The sequence below is a fragment of the Pleurodeles waltl genome, chromosome 11 (assembly GCF_031143425.1).
Source record: "Pleurodeles waltl isolate 20211129_DDA chromosome 11, aPleWal1.hap1.20221129, whole genome shotgun sequence".
In the NCBI taxonomy this organism is placed as follows: domain Eukaryota; kingdom Metazoa; phylum Chordata; class Amphibia; order Caudata; family Salamandridae; genus Pleurodeles; species Pleurodeles waltl.
This window is the reverse complement of record NC_090450.1, coordinates 705,040,138-705,062,454: the sequence shown is the minus strand read 5'-3', so window position 1 is coordinate 705,062,454 and position 22,317 is coordinate 705,040,138. Positions and strand designations below refer to the sequence as shown.

The following is a 22,317-nucleotide window of genomic DNA, read 5'->3' as shown; positions in this document are numbered from 1 at the left end:
GACTGCACAACACCGGACTGCACAACACCGGACCAGAATACCTCAACAGGCGACTCTCCTTCTACACCCCGACCCGGCATTTCCGCTCCACCGACCTCACAACCGTCCCACGCGTCTGCCGAACTACAACCGGTGGTAGATCATTCTCGCACCTCGCCGCCAAAACGAGGAATAATCTCCCCACCCACCTGCGCCAGACCAAAGAATGCCTTACCTTCAGGAAACTTCTCAAGACCTGGCTGTTCAAGCAGTAGCAGCATCCCCACCCCCCCCTTCCCTCTTCAGCACCTTGAGACCCTCACGGGTGAGTAGTGCGCTTTACAAATTCCTGATTGATTGATTGACAGAGGACCCTGAAAGGGGGCCTGGAGCTGAAAAGCCCTTCTCAAGAGTGCAAAGCCAAACATGGCCTCCCTTTGTGCAGCAAACACCGGCGGTAGTGCCTGGAATCACTACTGGCATCCACACTACACACCTGCTCTATTACTTTTGGAGCATGTGATGCGCTCTGACTCCCTAAACTCTGTGGTGGAAGAGGGGAAGCCGAAGCCCACAGTGAAGCCCAAAAGAGGTCCCCATGAATGCATCAGTCCTACTATGTAATACTTTACATCTAGTGGTGCTTAAACATCACCACAGGAAACACCAAAGTCACTTACAACCTATCAAAAAAATAACTGTTGGATAGCCTGACCTTTATATTTTACTGAAAAACATATCAAATCATAGCCAAGGTAATTAATTAATACTTCTGTTTTCTATGCCAACATTCCTAACATACACCACTCTCCATGATCCGGCAGCTATTGCAAGTGGATGATGGAGCGGTTAAACTGTGAGGGATCATCAAAATGGCATACTAATGAGGTTTTGCAGAGAGGTCTGCTGTGCATGCTCTGCCAGTTCATGCTCAATAGCGCGCTAACATTACTACATCGAATGGTGCTGCGCATCGTGGGGGCATGCAGGAAAAGAGAATGCAACCATGGTCCTCAAAAAGGAAGCAAGAGGATTTATCTCTTCAGATCATCACATCCCAATGGACCCACCGCCCAGTTCTTTAGTTAGTCATGCAGTCTAGTAAGTGTCCCCGATTGTTGAATCGGGATCCAATTCACCATGGGATACATTTAAGTGGGAAATGGTGCGCTGACGTCTGGTTCGATGAAGAAGAGATGGGAAGATGTCTACAGTAGGATGAATATTGATCGGAGCATCTGTCCAGGGGTAATAGTTTGTCATTTTCCTCAGGCTTTATTGGCTTATTCGTGATTGAAGTTATACAGGTAATTTGACAGTTCAGAACCGATTCTGATAACCTTTCGAAGAATTTCTGAACTGTTCTGGTAGCGATTTAGTCTCCTTGGATTACAGTCATTGCTATTGGGGTCAGAGTGTGATCACCAAAGCCCACATTAGGGCTCAGTAGGAGTCTGATTCCAAGTAGGTTGGCTTCTTCACACCTGTATTTTCCAGGCGTGAGAGAACCAGATCAGACTACTGTGCAGCCCTTCTGCCAGTAAAAGCTCATGAGGCTTTGGCTGCAGCCAAGCCTCATTGGCAGTCTTTTTTCTGAAAGGGGTTTACAGTGCCCCCAACCCTCTGCTAGAAAATACTTTCCACTTCCATCCACCCCCTCGCTTACACCTCACCCTACTCAGAGAACCACCACATACATTTACCACCTACTGATAAAAAGTGGTAAATTAATCAATTAAATCCCACTGATTTTTGAATTCCATTTGGTTTTAAGACTGTTAACTAAATAAATCAGACCCACACTGCAATTTCCCTATGAAATGGGTTTAACTGGTAATTGCATGGTTCTGGACAGATTTACCAAACAGTAAAGTCGCATCTGAGTTTTATGTCCCACCCAGTACTTTGCAACTCTCCATGAAAGGCTTATAGTCGTGTTTCAAACAGTACTCAAAACTGTGCTTGTGGATTCCCATGTCTGATAAACACAAGAGATCTGCCTGAGCATCTCCACTTAACCGTATTTGCCTTGTTAATTATCCTTCATCTAACTTTACTGCAAACCTCTCTTGGAGGAGATGGGCACCCTGCAGGATACGTAGGTATGCTGGGATTCATTGCCCTTCATAGACCATTGCCACCAGAGAATATCCAGTTGGGTGTGGTCCAATACTCAAAGTGCAATTTAATGTGCACTTCTGGCCGGGTATCAGTTATTCGTCTATTGTCCTCATTTTGGTAAAAGGTCTCAAAAAGTTTCACATATTTGGCAAAGATAAATTCATAATAAGTACGCCAGAAACTCCTAAAATTCTAATCTTTGCAATGGTGGACTATTGTCTTACTTGCTTAAGTGGATCAAGAGCAGCATTTTTTTCAGTTTGGGTTATCATGAGATTAGTTGACATTGTGTGCACCACCAATTCTTACCAGTACAAGGAACACTAATCTATAACCTTCAATCACTGCCCATTTATAGTTTTTGCCAACAGACAGATTTTAGCTGCCTTTTATCAAAAGGCATCTTGGGGACCATGCCAAAAACTTGCAGTGGACCTAAGCCTGCCCACTGCTTATCATAGGCTCGTTTCCTTGTCACTCAATTGCTTGCCTCTTATTTGATGTACTTCTTTCATCTGTCCCTCCCCTGAAAGCATAGCTTCTTTACCATTCTTTTGATTGGATGACTTGCATCCTTCCATCAAAGAACTATTTTCTTTTTCTTTTAGTACTCCATGAAACTGCATATATTTTCTTACTCTCTATCGTGTGCTACTCCTCCCACCCCCAACTAAGCCTCGATAGGTATGCTCCGTGTTGCTCTCTTCCTCATCCTACCCCCCAGCTTGTCCACTGCCGTTCTGCTCCACACTAGCTTTTTCTCCCTCCTTCCCCACCTCAAGCACCTCCATTGCTCCACCGCCTCCTCCCTATTATTCCCCCTGCATTCACTTATTTCCAAAGCAGTACTCAGTTGTTGCTACCCCGTCCCTCCCGTGGCTGTGTAAAATTAAAAATAATAATAAAATACTCAGCAGTTGCCATTTGCTATAGGACCACTTTAATAAAATGAACTTTTGAGCAATTTGTTAAACATTATTTTTATTACGTTTTTATCATGTAACAAAACATTGCCACAACAATTCGGAAAGGTAAATCACATTACAAGCACTCATTACCACCACAAATCGAAGAAATCATAGCCATATCAATACCCCAATTCTCACATCAGGATTTATCAAGCCGTCCTCTCAAACAGAGCATAGCATGTATTTATCTCAAACCCCTTGTTATTTAGAGGATCAGATTGTTTTAACATTTACGCCCATTCAGTAAGATCCTCCATGATTTTATCCTTTCTTCACGCAGTTTTCATGTGCTGTTCATTAGTCAGAGCCGACTGTGGCAGGTCAGCTTTTGAGCACATTGAAATTGTTTTTTTAATCTACCACTCCAAGATTAGCATCCTCCATCTGAATGGTAAATAAAATGGTGTCTGTGTTTTGCTGTTTGCACGTGCATGCATGGTGAGCATATCTCAGTGTTCGGAGATATAGCTGCATCGTGACACGCGAGCATGTTCAAGTCCCTACACTCCCTTTCCTACTTTTATTTTTCCAATTCTGTTGAGCTCCTGCACATAGCTTTGGCAAAGCAAATAGGTTAAAAAAGTGAGACCCTGCTAGTTTGTTATGGTTTCTCAAGTTGGTCCTGTGACATGACTGGAGTTTGATATTCTATACTCCGTAGCATGCCAAACACAATAGTAGTTTCTTCCTCTACCGTTTTTTCTGCTCCAGGGTACTATACTTTCTATGGAATTAGCGTATGTAAAATTCGAAAGGTCTTCGTTAACCACCAGTGCTGTTCGGCAGGCCAATCATTTAAGAATATTGACCTGGACACCTTAGAGTAGAAGACCTTTATCTGAGATAGACAGTTCTTTCTGTACACTCTGTTTCTCTTTAAGGATCACAGAGTTGAATTATATATATTTTTTATAAAGCTTTATGTTCTAGATAACTATAAAAGACGGCAATAACTATATAAGGCTGCAGTCAAGCAATTGTCTTGCTGCATGGCATTTACAGCACTTGAAGCATGGTTCCTTAGGATGGGTTAGGACTAGCAGCACAAGTTATTTCGTACTGCATGTTTTCTGGCATGCTCATACTATGGCTGATGCAGAACCCCACTCCAATTGCTTTCCATTATTAATAGATGGCAAAGTACTAACCAACATGGATGAGGTTCATATAGAAGTGGAAGTGAGGAGTTATCCTGCGATGGTCACCTACAGGTGGTATGTCAAGTTATTGACTCCATAATATTGACTACCACTAAACTGTCAAGGTATCAATATATAGATGAATGAAGATTTACCATAGTAATTCCACATCTACTTCCCTTGAAGATATCTACACACACATTTATATCGACAATGTCAAGATACATAGATGTGAAATGAAGAATACTAAATCTCCACTTACCTGCATATATTTACCTTGAGAATATATTATTAGTCGTTATTCTGGAGTACATATTTTTTTAGTTTCTGACTAGAAAGTTGATATTCTGGTAGTACACTCATCTACTGAAGTAGAGTCATTGGTGAGCAGAATGGCAAGGCACCGATTACCAAGTATGTCCTATTTAGCTGTGATACCATGACCTTCATCAGTCCTGAACATGCTACAGAGCGGGTGCGAGATGCCAGTTCCTGTGACGATGCAAAAGATCATGGACACAGTCTCCTAGAGGCTTGCATACCCCTTGTCCAGACAAAAACTGAAAATGATCATAGCATGACCTCCGAGCATAAACCAAAATCAGAAAGCAAGGGCCGGTCCCCTTTTATGGGGCTGACTTGTCTTGCCTTTACAGTTCAGTGGCATGAGCCACAAAAGCCATTAAAGCATCCGTGGCCACAGCACTGCTGTGCCCAACAAACTGGCTAGAACACAAATCTGGTCATACTACAACTACAAGCAAATGTAATTCTTCAGTGGCTCTAGGCAAGATCCAAATTGGACTCAAACAGCATGAGTCAGCCCAATTAAAAAATATTTCTAAAACTGAAAAATATCGTTTCAAAGAGTAAGAGATATCAAAAACCTCATTCACCTTAGTTTGTACACCAAAATCTAAGGAGGCAAAAAATATCAGAAGGCCTGAAGTGGTCAATCTGCCACTCTGGCATTTTCCCAGTGAGTTGAACGCTAGGGGCTGCTATTACAGCCGAATGGACTTCTATGACCACAGCAATGCCACATGGCCCTGTTCTAGTCGCGGCTTCCTGCATGAGGCTGGTTTTAACTTTTTGCCAGGGCTGATCATATTTTCCTGACTGGTCCTGCTAAGGAGTGAAGTCAATTTCCAACGTAAAACCAAATCAACTGTCAGCAAGTTGTACCTCATTCACTGGCAGAAGAGACCTCCTCCTCAAGAATGTCTCTACTGGAAGACCTCAGACATAAAGATGATGGTCTTCAAAGCAGAAAAAAAGGTCTATTCTGCCATTATCTTAACTCCACACTCCTCCCTTTCCACTGAATGCGAGAAGGAACTCCACACTCAAAAATAACACATTCAACAATGAAAAACATGGGGGAATATTAATGAATGGCACGATGGTGCAACCTCTTATTCATTAGTAAGCACATTAAATTATTAGGATACAGACTGTTCAGTGCTCAATCTGCGTAACAGAAATGTCCTTACCATTGTGAGATCAAAATTCAACAGAGCCCAATATAGGCTTCAATCATATCCAAAGCTTAATATTTTGAACTCGCCAATTCCAAGCTCCGATTCCAAAATACACAGCTAAAATGCGGTCCACATATATTTTCAACCAACTCTTGATAGGCACACAGAGAAAATTACGTCATCTTGCCATAATCTAACACTTTAAAGAAGATGCTGCCAACTCAGTCTGCAACTATAATGCGACTGCTACAGGGACTTTGAAGTGTATGTGTGGTGCCAAATACAAAGAAATTGATTCCCCTCTTCATAGTGGCACATATTTACAATGGTGGTCCCAAAGAACATAAAACAAGCGAATGTGGGCTGGAAATTGATTATATCGGAGCCTCCTTTCCCTCAATCCTCTATCAAAGGTAAATCCTACACAGGGACCTCTATGATTGCAAACCTTCATAGACTAGCAGATCTTCACAACGTGATCCAGAAAGCTAAAACAGACAGACATTATTGTAGTATCCTGTGGGTCCCCATTCTCTTGCATGACAACCATACCCTCTAATGTCAACATTTTGCTGACAAATTGTAGCAAGCCTCTGGTGGCATTTGGGATCTATTTCTGGCAGTGGAGGTGGCCGGTCGTTTGAAGGAAAATGGCCCTGTGACCACGTAGACTAGTTTGGTGCTGTCCACCCTCAAATCCACTAGCAAACTAGCTGAAGAGTTATAAACTGAAGAGATGTGTTCCAGTAATAGTCCTAAGCATAAAGACAAATCTATAAGAACATGTTTTAAGGACAGCACTGTTGAAACAGTGCTCTGCAGACAAGGGTAAGAGGCAGGAAGTTTGCTTTTCAGTAAGCATAAATACCTTTGGAGGGTCAGGCCTACATAATGTATATTTTATAATACCTAGCACAATGTGACCAAAGGAGATAACGCAGCTCCTGCAAGTGTTGGGGTCAAGGCAATGAAATTAGGTCTTATGACTATGTGCAGTACAGAGTACATGGAGACTTTCCTGTGCAGTGCAAGCTAGTGAGTGCTGGAAGAGAATGTGGTGTCTGGGAGCATTGCAGCGCAGCTTCCTTGCGAGATAGACGCACCAATATCTTGGATTCCAGACTTGAATGCCAGAGTAGAGGCAGTGGCTATAAGACTGACGTCATCAAAGAGGGTAGTGAGCTAAGGTCTGATTGTGTCAGGTCTGGAGAAGTTAAAGAAGACTACTCAAGGCCCCCTGGTTAATTTAGAAAGAGAAGCAGGACTATCTCCCAGTACACTAGAAACACCGGTCTGGCATTTCTCCAAGTATGAAGTTAAATAGGGTATTCAGTTGACTAATCAGAGTGTTTATTGGTATTCAAGGAGTTTGTATTATACATGCTTCTGTCAAGAAATGTACCCACTTTCCCTCTAATTGGTGTTTTTTAGTTGGGGAACACTTTGGCTGGCAATTCCTGCACATTGACACGTGCAATACACATCTTTATTGTAATGCATTTGTCAGTTTAGTAAGTTTCCATGAAAATTTACTTCTGTTTTTGGGAACTGCAGTTTGTGTTAATGGTTCCAATGTGAGGATTGCCTCGTACTGTTATAGAGGTTGAAAAGTTTAAATGATCCACCTGTAGGTTGTTTCGGGAGTGCTGTGTTACCATTTACTTTCAACACTATTTGGAATCTAGTAGGCAGCTTGTGGAAGCGGGTGAAGTACCCATCTGTGTCTTTCGTGGGGACGAGCTGTTTGGGAAGTGTACTACACTGTTGTAAGAAGTTACATGGGGGGGAGTACCTGTTGTGTGAGAAGTTGGGGTAGAAGTTGCACCCCGTGGGGGCAGTACCCCACAGTGTGCAATATTGGAGAACAGAAGTACCATGTTAAGAGAGACTGTATGTGTGAAGGTTCCTGTGGAATGAAAATGTGAGGAAATGTAGTAATGTGGTGTTATGGGCGTGACCTCCATAAGTATCACATAAAGTGTACTCCGTTATCAGTTGTCTTTCTGTACAAATATGAAGATTTAAGTGGAGTGTAGTACAGGAGGCAGGGTGTGAGTGTGATTGTTTTGTGATATATTTTATTCAGTTGTGTATAATGGAGTGTCAGTGCTGTGCTTGAGTGGTAGTGTTTAAGGTGGTTCTAGTGTGTTGAAGAAGAGTAAGTATTTACCGGCGGACACTGTTTGGTGATAACTTGTATTGCCATACCGCTCGTGTTTGACGGCTGTGCTGTGTTAATTTTTCAGTATGTGTACACTGGAGACTCATCTTCATGTTTATAAGATGTCCAGACTTTTTCAAGTGCAGTTTTCATAGGGTGTGATCAATGGCTGCAGAGTGAAAGTTTTCTTCATCCTGGCACTTGGTAAAGTTAGTCTGGCCTGCTAGCACGATTGAATGTTGGGGAGTTGCATTGCACCTGTATGAGAGTGTTTAGTGGAGTGTTGTTCTTCTGTGATTGTGTGTATTTGTGGAAGATGGAGAAAGTGTGAGTTTTTCGTGCCTGTATCACATGCATAGATTAGTAGTGCGATGTAGAAGTCTGCTGAATTATATGTGTGTTGATGAGAGGATATGTTTTGTGATGGACTCTGACCAAGGAAGTTTTGAGTTAAAGTGATGTATGCTTAAACCTTCCATTTCGGTTTTGTTCATGGCTTGAGTGTGTAGGCTTTAGGGATTATAGAGAAACCCTCTGTCAAAGGAAGCCAACAGTTTCTGTGCCCTGGATGTCAAGTGGCTGAGTACCATTGACAACAAGTTCTGCAAGTATTAATATGTTGTACAGGGAAGGGCCTCATCTCTGATGAGCTTGCAAGATTTTCATGTGGTGCAATAGTAGTCAATTTAGTGGTCTTGTTTCTTTGTTTGACATGGGGTGTGAGGAGCCTTATTTCTTGAACTGATGTCGAGTTTCTGTGGCTGCTATTTGTTGTCTTATATTTCTGGGTACATGAGTCTTTAACAGGTAGTTGTTGGGTGAAAATGTATACTAGATATGTTGGAGATTGAGTGACTGTGCTTGTACTTTAAATGGAAGGGAACAGCCATTCTTTGTTTTGAGGTTTGTAAGAAAGGGAGGTGTGTAGTATCCTGTTTGTTCCAATTCCGTGCATGTTTGAGGCTGGTGTATGGAATTGTTACAAGAAATAGTGTCTGGAATTGTTGTTTGTAAGAAAGGGAGCTGTGTTGTAACCTGTTTCCATTCCCTGCCTGTCTGAGCTGGTGTTTGGAATAATGAGAATGAATGATGTAACAGAATGTTGGAGTGTGGCATGGAATGGAAGCTAGGCAATGGGTAGGTTGAGGGAGGATGGAGCCCCGATGGGTCCTATCTGCTGTTGCTGTAACCTAGGGCCTTGAGATGAAATAAATAACTTACAGCCTACTTGAGAGGCTCCACATTCTTATGAAAACCCTACCACCAACTTCAACAATGTTGCAAACAGAAATCTGTGGAATAAGAAAGGTTCTGTGATCTCACATGCAGAGTCAAGGAGGTGGTATCTAGGGTAATCCACAGAGTGTGGTATAATGGTTACAAAAATACACATTTGTATTAATACAAAGTGATTCGCATAATTAATTTGAGGTATTTTAGTGACCTGTGTTTATATGAGCAGGAATAATGTAGGCCTTGATTTCAAAATGGATGTTGCTGCCTGTTGCCATCTTATTTCTTCACACAGCCATCTGTCTTTCGACACCATGCACTTAGAACACAATGGAAACAATGTTTTTTAACACAATCTCATTTTCGTATGTACAAAAAGATGTTTACATTCTAAATCTTCTTTATCAAGTCATGTTAGCATAATGGTTGCTTTGTCAAGGCCTCACCTCTCTGGACCGCAATATAATTACTCATGAGATCTTATTCTGGACTGTTAGAATTGGTACTAACCATAAGGTGTCAAAGGTGTCACAAGAGCACCAGTGATGAGATCTGCATTGTAAGGGTCTGTGGGACAGTGCTGACAAATGTGATTTTTAACTGTATTGTTCTTTCTCTAATATGATGTGTTGGGATATTGGGCCTATGCATGTTCACAACAAAATGTATAGAGCTTACTGTATTTTACCCTATAAAATGGGCTTCACCTAGAGGGTGTTAGGTTCACTTCCCCTCATTTTTTAGCAGGCTGTCAGACTAATCTATCATTTATGACCTATTTAATGAGAATGAGCTGCATTATACTTTGTTATGCAATTTCATGATTTGCATTTCATTCTGAGCTTCATTTTTTACATGCCTAATGACTAATTGACTCTACTAATATTAGCGCTTTCTGCAAAGCTTTTAACTTTTAATCAACCGTCATGGATTGCATCATCTGTAGGAGCTTGGTAATCCACAACTCGAGTTAGTCAACATGCAAATTCAATATGAAATAACATTGTAGAATTAAATTATCTTGCTTTAGAAGTATGCGGAATTACACATATTGAACATTTTAAACATACAATGGGAACCCAACTTCCCTTGAATTTCCCTTGGTGCCTTTGCCTCCACTCTTACAGCAACTCTAAGCCAAGAGAACCAATGCCTATTAGATATTATGATAACTATTGGGATCAAATCTAATTTATCAAAAGGGAACAACCACTAAGCAACTTTATTTCCATACATGGCGGCTGTGGATTTGCTTCACTATGTATGTACAGTTTATCTAGTCTAGCAAGAAAATGACTGCTGCATACCTCTGTTAGCGATACTCATTATATAGAAATTAGCTCAAATATGGGTATTCTACTTTTGTTCTTAATAAAAGCAAGTAAGGGTTTTTCCTTACTAATAACGTCTCTAGATTATTCCTATTTTCATCTGATGACTATACATCTACATTTCATGTATTGTTTCGTTATTTTGTTGTTACATTTATGACACACCATTTATTGTATTTCATGTATGACTTCATCTGCTGTTCATATCACATGGAGAAAACAATTTCCACTGATAGTCCTGTTAAGCTATCCCCAAACCTGGTAATATTGAGTATATAGAGAGCTATGTCATGTACTCTTGCTGCATTCTGTTTCTCCATGTACGAATAATACGAAAATGTAAACTAAACAAGAATACTGATATAAGGTAAACAAAAATGTTGATTTCAATAATGTGCCCTGCCAAGTAGTAGTACTTTTGTGTAGTAAGGTATCTCGCTCAGTTATTCACTGTAAATCGTACTAACACTTGAGTCAGGTTGAACAACTCTACAACAGAACTTAAAATAAATGCATGCATTTTATTTTTATTATTCTGCTTGTAATGTTCTGTGGAGTGCTGTACGGACTTATGTATCGGCAGGACACTTTAAGAATTTGTCTTCACACTGAGGATTTAGCATGTGCACTATTGCTTTTTTTTTTAGATTATACAGAATTTCCAACAAGCAGAAGAATCTAAAAAGTATGCATACTATTACAAAAAGAGCATCAATAAACAACGGACAAACTTATGTAATCTGGTCTGAGCTCTATTTGTGGATGGTTCTGTGTCTGTAATGTTCTCTACATGATTTGTAACTTTCATGGTGGTTTCTAGGTGGCCCTGTGTAGTGTTTATAGGAGGATTCATTTTTGACAAATGGCTGCATTTGATCTGGACTCAACTTTCATGTTTTTAAGATGTCTTGTTACTTCAATATGTTAACATTCAATCGATCAGTGGATTTGTAGGATGCACTGATCACATGTGAGGGCATCCAGGCGCTCTGTCAGCTGCATGGGGTCCAGTCAGGTCTTGAGCTGTCTTCTGAACTCCAGGATGGAGGGGGGAGGACCTGAGATGGAAGGGGAGGTTGTTCCATGCTTTTGCTGCTAGGTAGGAGATGCTGCATCCTCTGTGGTTACTCCTGAGGGGTGTGGGGGCGAGGAAGATGGCGGTGGATTGGAGGTGTCTGGTGGGGTGGTGAAAGTTCCGGCGATGGCTGAAGCAGGCCAGTCGTTGGTTGCGTAGAGCTTTGTAGAAGAGGGTCAGCAGCTTGAATTGACATCACTTGTGTACGGAGAACCAGTATAGGTTCCTAAGTAGTGGGGATATGTGCATGCATCTTAGGAGCTCGAGTATGAGCCTTGCTGCTGCGTTCCAAACGCTTAGGAATTTTTTTGTGCATTGTATCGGAAGTCCGGTGTAAAGGGCGTTACCACAGTCCAGGCAGCTGGTGACGAGGGCTTGAGTGACACTGTGCTGGTGTCGGAGGGAAGCCACTTGAAGATCTTGCGGAGGAGGGGGAGGGTGTGGAAGCAGGCGAAGGAAACAGTTGACCTGATTCTTTCTTTGTTGTTGATGATGATGACCCCTAGGTTGCAGGCGTGTTCTGTTGGGGTGGGTGGGGGACACTAAGTGTAACAGCTACCAGACGTTGTCCCAAGGTGAGGTGGAGTTTCCAAGTAGCAGGATTTTGGTTTTCTTGTGTTAGGTTTGAGGCAGCTGTCCTTCATTCAGTCGGCTATGCTGCTCATGCAGAGAAGAAGTTGTTCTTAGACTTGTAGTTGTCTTTGGTTAGCGAGAGGATGAACTGCGTGTCATAGGTGTAGGAGATGATGTTCAATCCTTGGTTTCGTTCGATGTTTGCCAGGGGGTCATGTAGGCATTGAATAATGTTGGGCTGAAGAAGTTCCTTGGGGGAATCCGCAGACGGTGGGCTCGGGTTGAGGTGAGCAGAGGGAAGTGGATAGTCTGTGTCCGGCGAGAGCGAAAGGAAGCAATCCATTTCAGGGTGGCTCCTTGGATCTGGTAGGGTCTTTTGAGTAGAGTGTGGCAGGAGAATTTGTTGAATGCTGCCGAGAGGTCTAGGCGATGAAGGTGGCTGAGTGCCTTTGGTCTAAGAGGATTCTAATATTGTCCATAGCGGCAATCAGGGCAGTTTCAGGGGTGTGATTGGAGCAGAATCCAGACTGCGTTGAATCCAGCAGTTTGTTGTCTTCTAGTTAAGTCGCCAGTTGCTGGTTGATGGCTTCTCTAGTATCTTTGCTGGGAAAAGGAGTGGAGAGATTGGGCGGTAGTTTTTGAGGTTATTGGGGTTGGCGGAGAGCTTCTTGAGGGGCTCGATTCTAGCATGTTTCCAGTCGTCAGGGTATGGGGCTGTATTGATGGATATGTTGAGGATGTCTGTGAGTCTGCTGCCAATGCTGTTGCTGCCGAGGGTGAACATGTGATGTGGCATGGGTCTGTGAAATATCCTGAGTGAATGGATTTCATGATGTCTGCGGTCTTCTGGGTGGTGAGCTTATTCCACTTGTAGAGTCAGAGTCTGGAAAGGGTGTCTGGGAGGTTAAGGAGGTTGATGTTGTCTGCTGCAGTGGGCTGGGGCGTGAAGTTCCTGTAGATGGTAGAGATTTTGTCATGAAAGTAGGCGGCGAGGGAGTGGCACAGTTCCTGTGAAAGGTGTATGTTTTTCTCTAGTGCCAAGGGGTTGCCGAACTATTTGACGATAGTGAAGAGTTCATTGCTGCGGTTGGTGCTGTCTTGAATGCAAGAGGCTAAGGCTTGCTTTCTGATGCTTTTTATGAGTCTATGGTAAGGTTTAGGAGCCTCCTTGAGCGAGATACAAATGTTGGGGAGTTTGGAACGGCACTATTTCCTTTCAAGTTGCTTGCAGGTGTGTTTTGCAGTGCGGAGATCTGGTGTGCACCAGCTTGCTTGTTTGAAGGTTTTGTTAGGGACGACAATGTCTGCGCAGTGCGATATCCAGGCAGTGAAGTGTTTGACGTCTCTGTTGAGGTCTGTGGTGAAGTCAGGCGACTGGTGAGTAGCGCAAGCGGGTAGGAATTGAGAGTATAGGTCCACTGGTTCTCAGATATCTTGCTCCAACTTCAATGTGAAATGGAAAGAGGTCTGGGTGTTAGGTGTGAACAGGTAATTAAAATGGACGATGGCCTGGTCAGTCCAGGTGAGCTTGGTGGTATGACTATTTCATTCTGTTGCTGGAAGTGAAAATGTGGTTGCGGGTGTGTCCAACGGTGTGCATGGGGTCTGTGACTTATCTGTCGGAGGCCAATTATTCCCATGCTGTCTAGGAGGTTGGCTGTGTGGGTATTGTAGGTCTCCTCTGAGTGGATATTTAGGTCTCTGAGGAAGATGTAGTGTTCGTTGTTGATGGCTTGCAGGCCGATGACCTCTGATATTGCATTGCAGAATCTAGGGGTGGGCAAGTGTGCATTAGATGGTGGTGGTGTTGATGTTGAGCAGGAAATGAGGTGCCACATGATTGGCGTGCTTGTCTCTTCCGTGGTTGTGCAGTGGATTGATTCTTTCTGGATTATGGCAATGCATCCTCCGAGCTTGTTGGTGCAGTCGCAGTGCACAATCTTATAGTCCTCGGGTAAGGCTGTGGTGATGTTGGGTGCAGAGACGGCGTTGAACCAGGTTTCTGTGAGGAAGACTTGGGCGGGTGGTGATGATGTCCTATAACTCAGTGGTGTTTGGCAAGGGCTCAGACATTCATTAGTGTCTAGTGTGGTTGGCAAGTGAAAGTGGTGGGTGAAAGTGGTTGTTCGGTGGGGTGTACTGGTAGATTGGAGGAGCAGGAGAAATGGTATTAAAGGTAGTTGAAGGGGCCAGCTGTGAAACGAGGAGAGCTGAGGCACCACATCATGTTGGGTGGTTGGGCATTGAGGGAGATGAGTTCTGCTTTGGAGTATTAGTGGATGATGGAAGAGCCAGGATTCCTGGCCCTGGGCGCGGTCCACACACCTACGGGCGCAGATGGGCTTGCCTTTGAAACCCCAGCGACGCAACTGCAGACTCCATACATAGGCCTGGAGGGGCTACCAGGGTGGGAAAGGGCGGGAGCTGAAAAAAAGCAGCACAAAAAGAGCGAAAACTGGACAAAATACAGTGACGTGCACACAAACAAAAAACAAGGAACGAAGAACAAATACAAATTATATTAAAAAAAAAAATTACAAAGAGAGAAACCAAGAGACAAACGCAAATACAGACACAAGCAAAACTGCAGGAGTCACACAGTAGGAGACAAGGTGGCTAGAGACTGAGATGCAGTATCTCTGCTCTTTCAGTCAGCAGCGGACTTGACCAGGGGGCTCAAAGGCTACTACTGGAGCCACACAGCGGCCTCCATAAGTAGTCCTGGGAGGGGAAGGGAAGGAAGGGGGAAAAGGACAGAAGCGGGAAAACCAGCACGAAACAGAGAGCCAGAACAAAATATAGTGACATGCACAAAGACAAAAAACGAGGAACAAAGTACAACTACAGATTATACTTAAAAAGAAAAAAAAACAGAGAAACGAAGAGACAAATACAGACATGGACCAAACTGTGGGAGTCATGCAGTGTAGGAAGTTGGCTCTGTATATACTATTTCAAAGTAAGAAATAGTGTGCACAGAGTCCAAGGGTTCCCCCTTAGAGGTAAGATAGTGGCAAAAGTAGATACTTCTAATGCTCTATTTTTGTGGTAGTGTGGTCGAGCAGTAGGCTTATCAGAGGGTAGTGTTAAGCATTTGTTGTACACACACAGGCAATAAATGAGGAACACACACTCAAAGACTTACTCCAGGGCAATAGGTTTTTATATTGAAAAATATATTTTCTTAGTTTATTTTAAGAACCACAGGTTCAAGATTTACAGTTAATACTTTAAATGTAAGGTACTTCACTTAGATACTTTAGGAACTTTGAATGAAAACAATACCATGTACAGTCTTTGTAAAAATGGCAATAAGCTATTTTCAAAGTGGACACAGTGCAAAAATCAACAGTTCCTGGGGGAGGTAAGTAAAGGTTAGTTTTGAAGGTAAGTAAAACACTTACAAGTCTCAAGTTTGGGGCATAGGCAGCCCACCGTTGGGGGTTCAAGGCAACCCCAAAGTTACCACACCAGCAGCTCAGGACCGGTCAGGTGCAGACGTCAAAGAGGTGCCCAAAACACATAGGCGCCTATGGGGAACAGGGGTGCTCCGGTTCCAGTCTGCCAGCAGGTAAGTACTTGCATCCTCTGGGGGCAGACCAGGGGGGTTTTGTAGAGCACTGGGGGGGACACAAGAAGGCACACAAAGTACACCCTCAGCGGCACAGGGGCGGCCGGGGGCAGTGTGCAAAGCAGGCGTCTGGTTTTAGATTGAAAACAATAGAGGGACCTGGGGGTCACTCTAGCGTTGCAGGCAGGTCAGGGGGGGCTTCTTGGGACAGCCACCACCTGGGCTAGGCAGAGGGTCGCCTGGGGGTCACTCTTGCACTGAAGTTTGGTTCCTTCGGGTCCTGGGGGCTGCGGGTGCAGTGTTGGTTCCAGGCGTCGGGCCCCCTGTTACAGGCAGTCGCGGTCATGGGGAGCCTCTGGATTCTCTCTGCAGGCGTCCCTGTGGGGGCTCAGGGGGGTCATCTGAGGTTACTCACGGGGTCGCAGTCGCCGGGGAGTCCTCCCTGAGGTGTTGGTTTTCTGCAGGTCGAGCCAGGAGTGTCAGGTGCAGTGTGTGAAGTCTCACGCTTCCGGCGGGAAACGTGTAGTCTTTGGAAGTTGCTTCTTTGTTGCAAAGAAGTTGCAGGTTTTGAGCAGGGCCGCTGTTCATGGGAGTTTCTTGGTCCTGTAGTCCAGGGCAGTCCTCTGAGGCTTCAGAGGTCGCTGGTCCCTGTCGGATGCGTCGCTGGAGCAGGTTTTCAAAGCTGGAGACAGGCCGGTAGGGCTGGGGCCAAATCAGTTGTCGTCTTCCTCCTTCTCTGCAGGCTTGTAGGTCAGCAGTCCTTCTTCTTTCTTCAGGTTGCAGGAATCCGATTTCCTGGGATCTGGGGAGCTCCTAGATACTGAATTTAGGGGTGTGTATTTAGGTCTGGGAGGGCAGTAGCCAATGGCTACTGTCATTGAGGGTGGCTACATCCTCTTTGTGCCTCCTCCCTGTGGGGAGGGGAGCACATCCCTAATCCTATTGGGGAATCCTCCAAACTCAAGATGGAGGATTTCTCAAGGCAGGGGTCACCTCTGCTCAGGACACCTTAAGGGCTGTCCTGACTGGTGGGTGACTCCTCCTTGTTTTTCTCATTATCTCCTCCAGCCTTGCCACCAAAAGTGGGGGCAGTGGGCGGAGGGGCGGGCATCTCCAGTAGCTGGGATGCACTGGGGCGCTTTAACAAAAGGGGTGAGCCTTTGAGGTGAGAAGCACCTCCACCCAGTACAGGCTTTGTTCCTGGCCAAAGAGTGACAAAGGCACTCTCCCCATGTGTCCAGCAACATGTCTGGTGTGTGGCAGGCTGGCAGGAACTGGTCAGCCTACACTAGAAGTCGGTATGTTTTCAGGGGGCATCTCTAAGATGCCCTCTGGGTGTATTTTACAATAAATTGCACACTGGCATCAGTGTGCATTTATTGTGCTGAGAAGTTTGATACCAAACGTCCCAGTTTTCAGTGTAGCCATTATGGAACTGTGGAGTTTGTGTTTGACAAACTCCCAGACCATATACTCTTATGGCTACCCTGCACTTACAATGTTTAAGGTTTTGCTTAGACACTGTAGGGGCATAGTGCTCATGCACCTATGCCCTCACCTGTGGTATAGTGCACCCTGCCTTAGGGCTGTAAGGCCTGCTAGAGGAGTGACTTACATATGCCACAGGCAGTGTGAGGTTGGCATGGCACTCTGAGGGGCGTGCCATCTCGACTTAGTCATTTTCTCCCCACCAGCACACACAAGCTGTGAAGCAGTGTGCATGTGCTTAGTGAGGGGTCCCTAGGGTGGCATAAGACCTGCTGCAGCCCTTAGAGACCTTCCCTGGTATCAGGGCCCTTGGTACCAGGGGCACCAGTTACAAGGGACTTACCTGAGTGCCAAGGTTGTTCCAATTGTGGAGACGAAGGTACAGTTTAGGGAGTGAACACTGGTGCTGGGGCCTGGTTAGCAGGGTCCCAGCACACTTTCAAATCATAACTTAGCATCAGCAAAGGCAAAAAGTTAGGGGGTAACCATGCCAAGGTGGCATTTCCTTACACGCAGTATTAGACAAGGGGCTAGAAGAACACGGGCAGCAAGATCAATCGCTGGAGTTTCAGGACAGAGGCCGAGAAGCAATCCCTCTGCTCTATCAGCTGGTGAGCAGCAGACTTGACTGGGGGGATGAGGGTTCATGTGGGGAGGGGTTTGATCAAAAGTCCCCTTTTTGTGCATGTTTGCTCCATGATTTAAGTGCGTGAGTGGGTTCTGATTGAGACATAATTTTTCCTTTTCATCCCTGAAAGCAGAAGGTGGCAATGTGTCTTTTTCAACCCATACACTGAAAATGAGCCTTTAAGAAGCCACCGGTTGTTTACACTGAAATGCAGTTTCAGAAATCAGTTTTTACCTATTCAGATGCTAATAAGGACAGACTTTAACACTTGGAGTGAAGATCTTCCAAAATGTGCATTGGATTACAGCCCTGCTGTCATACAGACTGCGAACAGATACATCATACAAACTGCGAACAGCTTTTGGCCCAATTGTAAGTTCTTTCAATCTTGGCAGGAAACTAGAACCAAAGAATGAGTTTGAAAACGACTGCCCAAGAATATTCAATTTGGTCAAATGGGAAACCAGGATTTTAACTTCCGTACGAGGTTACTACCAGAAGAGGAGCGCTAATCAAGAGGCCGTGAATTGCTATTCCAAGAGAAATGCACCTGATCTGGAGCCTTGCTCAGATTTTTAATGCAGTGTCTAGTGCCAGCATAATTTGGTAAAGTGGTGTAAGTGCAATTAGATGTCGATTCAATTAACTCCTTGGCTAAAATTATCCATTGACGAACATCTAGTGGTGGTATCTGCCCATCCCCCTGAATTACCTGGCTTGGTGAAGATCCGGTCAAGGGTATTTTTTTATACCACCAGCTACCTGAATTGTGTCTGTTTCCACCAGTCCCCATCGTTTGCAGATAAGAGAATATGAACCGAAGGCGATTATGAATGAAGTCTTTTTCTAGGTCTTGTGCACGTGGTGTTACTGTGCTCAATCCATGGTGGATACAGTAGTTTACCATTAGTATATCAGGTCCAAACATATTATTTCATTAGGGTGAATAAAGTAATAAAGTCACCCCCCTTTATACTCGCGGCTCTGCGAGGCTAGCAAAATAGAGCATTCAAGTCTAATTACTGCATATGGTATAGTGAAAAGATCACAGATAAAAAGGCAAACAGTAACACACTAAATAAACTTAACGGAGAGTCAGATCTTATCTTTTAAAAGAGATCCTGCGGCTAAATAAAAGGAGGGTGTATCGAGGTTGCCACCTGGATACTAATGTACCAGCATAACGGGTATTTTAATGTTCCGCCGATACAAATGTGAGCTAATCATCTAAATACGGTTATTTCTTCCAATTCGTATAAAGCTGTACTTGAACATCAAGTCCGGAACATTGCCGAATGTTAAAACGTGAACAAGTTGCCTCTAATTTACTCCAGGAAGGGTGGCAACCCTAGAGGAATGTAAGCCTACTTACTATTGAATAAAAACAACATGTCTCGGAACCTCCTGTACCCAAACCCCCAATGAACAGATTCCGATATCTACACACCATGACGATCATAAGTCCGCTACTTACACCTAATGTCCGTGACCTCAGCATGATGGTAGTTAGAGATCTTTAAAAAAAAAAAAAAATCACTTATGCTGCTATTGTAGCATTTCCGGGTCACAAACACAAAAGAACCAATCCCACAGCTAAACATATCCAACTAGTCATCTGGGAGTGGGCGGTACTGCTAATATATAAGGTACACTACTATTGGAGTACTGGAGAATTTCAACCAATCCTGGTGAGCTATGCTCTAGTCCGAAGTGTTGATTTGCTGTGGGTTTCGCTTTTGTTCTTTTGTTCGCGATCTGTCTTCCGTACTGCCCAATTTGAAGGGAAACAGTCAAGGGGAATAACTGATTCATCCCCGTTTCGAAGGAGTCAGGCACTGACCAGACGGTGACAGTTTGATTTGCCTGAGTTAGGCTTCCGCCCCCCGCCTTTTTTTAATAGAACGGCGGCTAAGGGAGGCAGAGTAACGCGGGTGGAACCCTGTTGTGTGTATGGGGGAAGAGAGTGAAATCACGCCAACCCCGTGCCACAACGAAAGTTGTATTTTCTTTTCCTTCATGTGCTTTCCTATTTGACCATCTCTCAGCTAGCTCTGCAAAGAGTCCAGAAATTAAATCAGCACGTTGTTTGAACACATTTATGTCATTTTTTTAGTTTCACAATATGCAGTCTACAAGACTAGCATATTGCACGAAAAACAAAACTACAGAAACGTATGGGGAAATTTTAATTATCGGTTAAATAACCATTGCTCTGTGTGCTCTGCAAGGTTTACATGAGCATGTCGTTTGAAAACCTTTTTGACAGTGAGATGCATTTTGAAAAAACACTAATTTTTCTGCTTCAACAGTCAATCATGCTCCATCACAAAAACCCATCCACACTCTGAACTCACCAACACACTTAGAATGTTGCACGAAAAAGAAAACTACTGAACTACATCTCGTAAATTACATTTGGCATTTAAAAAACTGTCTCTCCAAAGAGGCCAAGGAGTAGTTGATCCCTTTATGACAGTGATAGGGAGAACCTACATTGCTTTTAGTTTCGGCTTCAACGGTAGAGCTCTAAATCATGCCCTACAGGGAGCTCTCTACAAGGCTCTAATGTTGCATGCAACACAAAGCTACAGAAAAGCATTTTGACCAGATCCAAAGTAGGTAGTTTGCCCATTATGCCACACCTGTTTTTTCTTAATTTATGTGTGAAAGCCATACATCATTGAGGTGTTTGTGTGTGATCATGTATAATTAGCACATTCTCTTTTGAAATGGATTTGTGAAGTAAAAACACAGTAACAAAGAACAGAAGGTTCATTCGGATTCTTGCTTGGGAATACCTGCATTGCTTTGTTAAAAAACTGGACTTAGGGATATAGTACAGCATTTTTGCTCCAGTGGTGCTGGGACAATTTTCAGAGTGGGTGGGTTCACATCAATGTTCCATCACTGAATTCATAGGGATCGTGAAAAATCCCAGCATCACAAAGTGTAGCAAATCTATTCAGCAGAAGCGATGTAAGGATATAGTATGTATCTGGCGGTGCATTTTGGAGCACACTGTTGGCAATATTAATACTAAAGCATTGTGCAGTAGCACACTGTCATTTACAGACAGCACATTTGCCATTGAAAAGGATACTAAATTTGCACAGATATATAGTTTCATCACTAAAATTATATAGCACACAAATTATAGCTTGTGGAAATCTGGTTTCAGTGACAATTTATAATTTGCACATTACCAAGTGTCTTTATTTCTTTTGAGCCTATTAAAATCTTTGCTTCCATCACTCGTCAGAATTACAAATAATGTGCTTCATTTGTGCTTTTGGAACTGCTTATATATTCTTAAATATTTGTGCAGTTGATTTACAGTTATTTATATTATTCTAAAATATATGTGCAGTTCATTTACAGGTATTTACATTTTGTTAAGTGTTAAAAAGTTGACATCCTACAACCTTCCCTTATTCATTCCTGTACCGGAGCAAGATTGTCACATAGTTAACTTTAAAAACCTCTCTTTTTGTCTGTCAGAGAAAGAAAAATAAATACCATCCCCCACACTAAAGGGATAAACAGCAATTTATCAGACGATATAGCCTGACATTTGGCCTCTGTCTGTAAAGCTCATCAAATGTGATCAGATAAATACAAAATGTAAATGCATCCCTATTTATAGCTGTTTTGCGACCCACCAGAAATAAGCAGGTGACCCTCATTTTGGGAAACTCTGATTTAGCAGGTTACCCACTCAAGGCTGGTCTCTCTAATATTTAGTGAAGACCACCTGTGACTGATTTACTGCAAGACCCCTCCCATGTCAGTCATTGGATTACTGATGTGAGTGGAAGATCATAATAGTCATTTTTGGGGGACGACGAGTGCTGCCGACCAGTATCTTGCTTCAAACCGTGACCACACCGCCTTTTAATAAGGCTTCTGACCATTGCTAACCTGTGTACTGCTAAGGGCAAAAACACACTGCTGTCGGTCCAGATTTGGGCCCAGATTCCGGTAATTTTTTTTAAAGGGTCTACATTGAAAGTCACTCCATTTTGGTTTAAGAAAAGTAAGGACAAGTGAGAAGTGCGCACTATCCCCATGTCCCTCCCTCACCTTGGATTGATTACTAGTGAGGGACAGACCTTGCCTCCCAGACACCAATAGCAAGACCCTTCTTGAGAAATAAAAGAAAATTGTGTACCTTAAATTTCATCTGGCAGAACGTGGAGCAGAGTCAGCCAGTGGGTGGCCGTTTCTGCATATCTGTAAGGCAGAGCAGGATAGCCTGCGTCATGTAATGAGGAGAGGCTGTGACAGAGTCTGGCCGGCTCCAATGTGGATGAGGCTGTCCTTACTGGTTGGAATGGCGTCAGGACATCGCACTGTAGACAGTGCATCGTGGGGAGGACAGCTCTTTGCAGGAATGCAGTATGGGGAAGTTGCTCTTCTGGGCACACTTTTTGGCTACCTCCTATTTATTTTTCATACCTGCAGTTAAGCTTAGAGGACTGATGAATATCTTCTTCAAGGTTATTGGTGGTTAGAGGACAGGCGCTATCTTGTCTTTGGTGGTAGGAAGAGTCACATAGCGTATTTAAATGT

The 22,317-nt window shown here is 43.6% G+C and overlaps 1 protein-coding gene across 1 annotated transcript in view; it reads right to left on the bottom strand.

The window, feature by feature from the left end:
* MRPS24 (mitochondrial ribosomal protein S24) overlaps positions 1-19,328 on the bottom strand; it is a 48,592-nt gene extending 29,264 nt beyond the window's left edge. Inside the window, exon 1 of the mRNA XM_069214319.1 lies at positions 19,223-19,328. Coding sequence (XP_069070420.1) covers positions 19,223-19,246 — 24 coding nt within the window. The 5' untranslated portion in view covers positions 19,247-19,328. The remainder of the gene's footprint in view (positions 1-19,222) is intronic.
* Between the last annotated feature and the right edge of the window lie 2,989 nt (positions 19,329-22,317).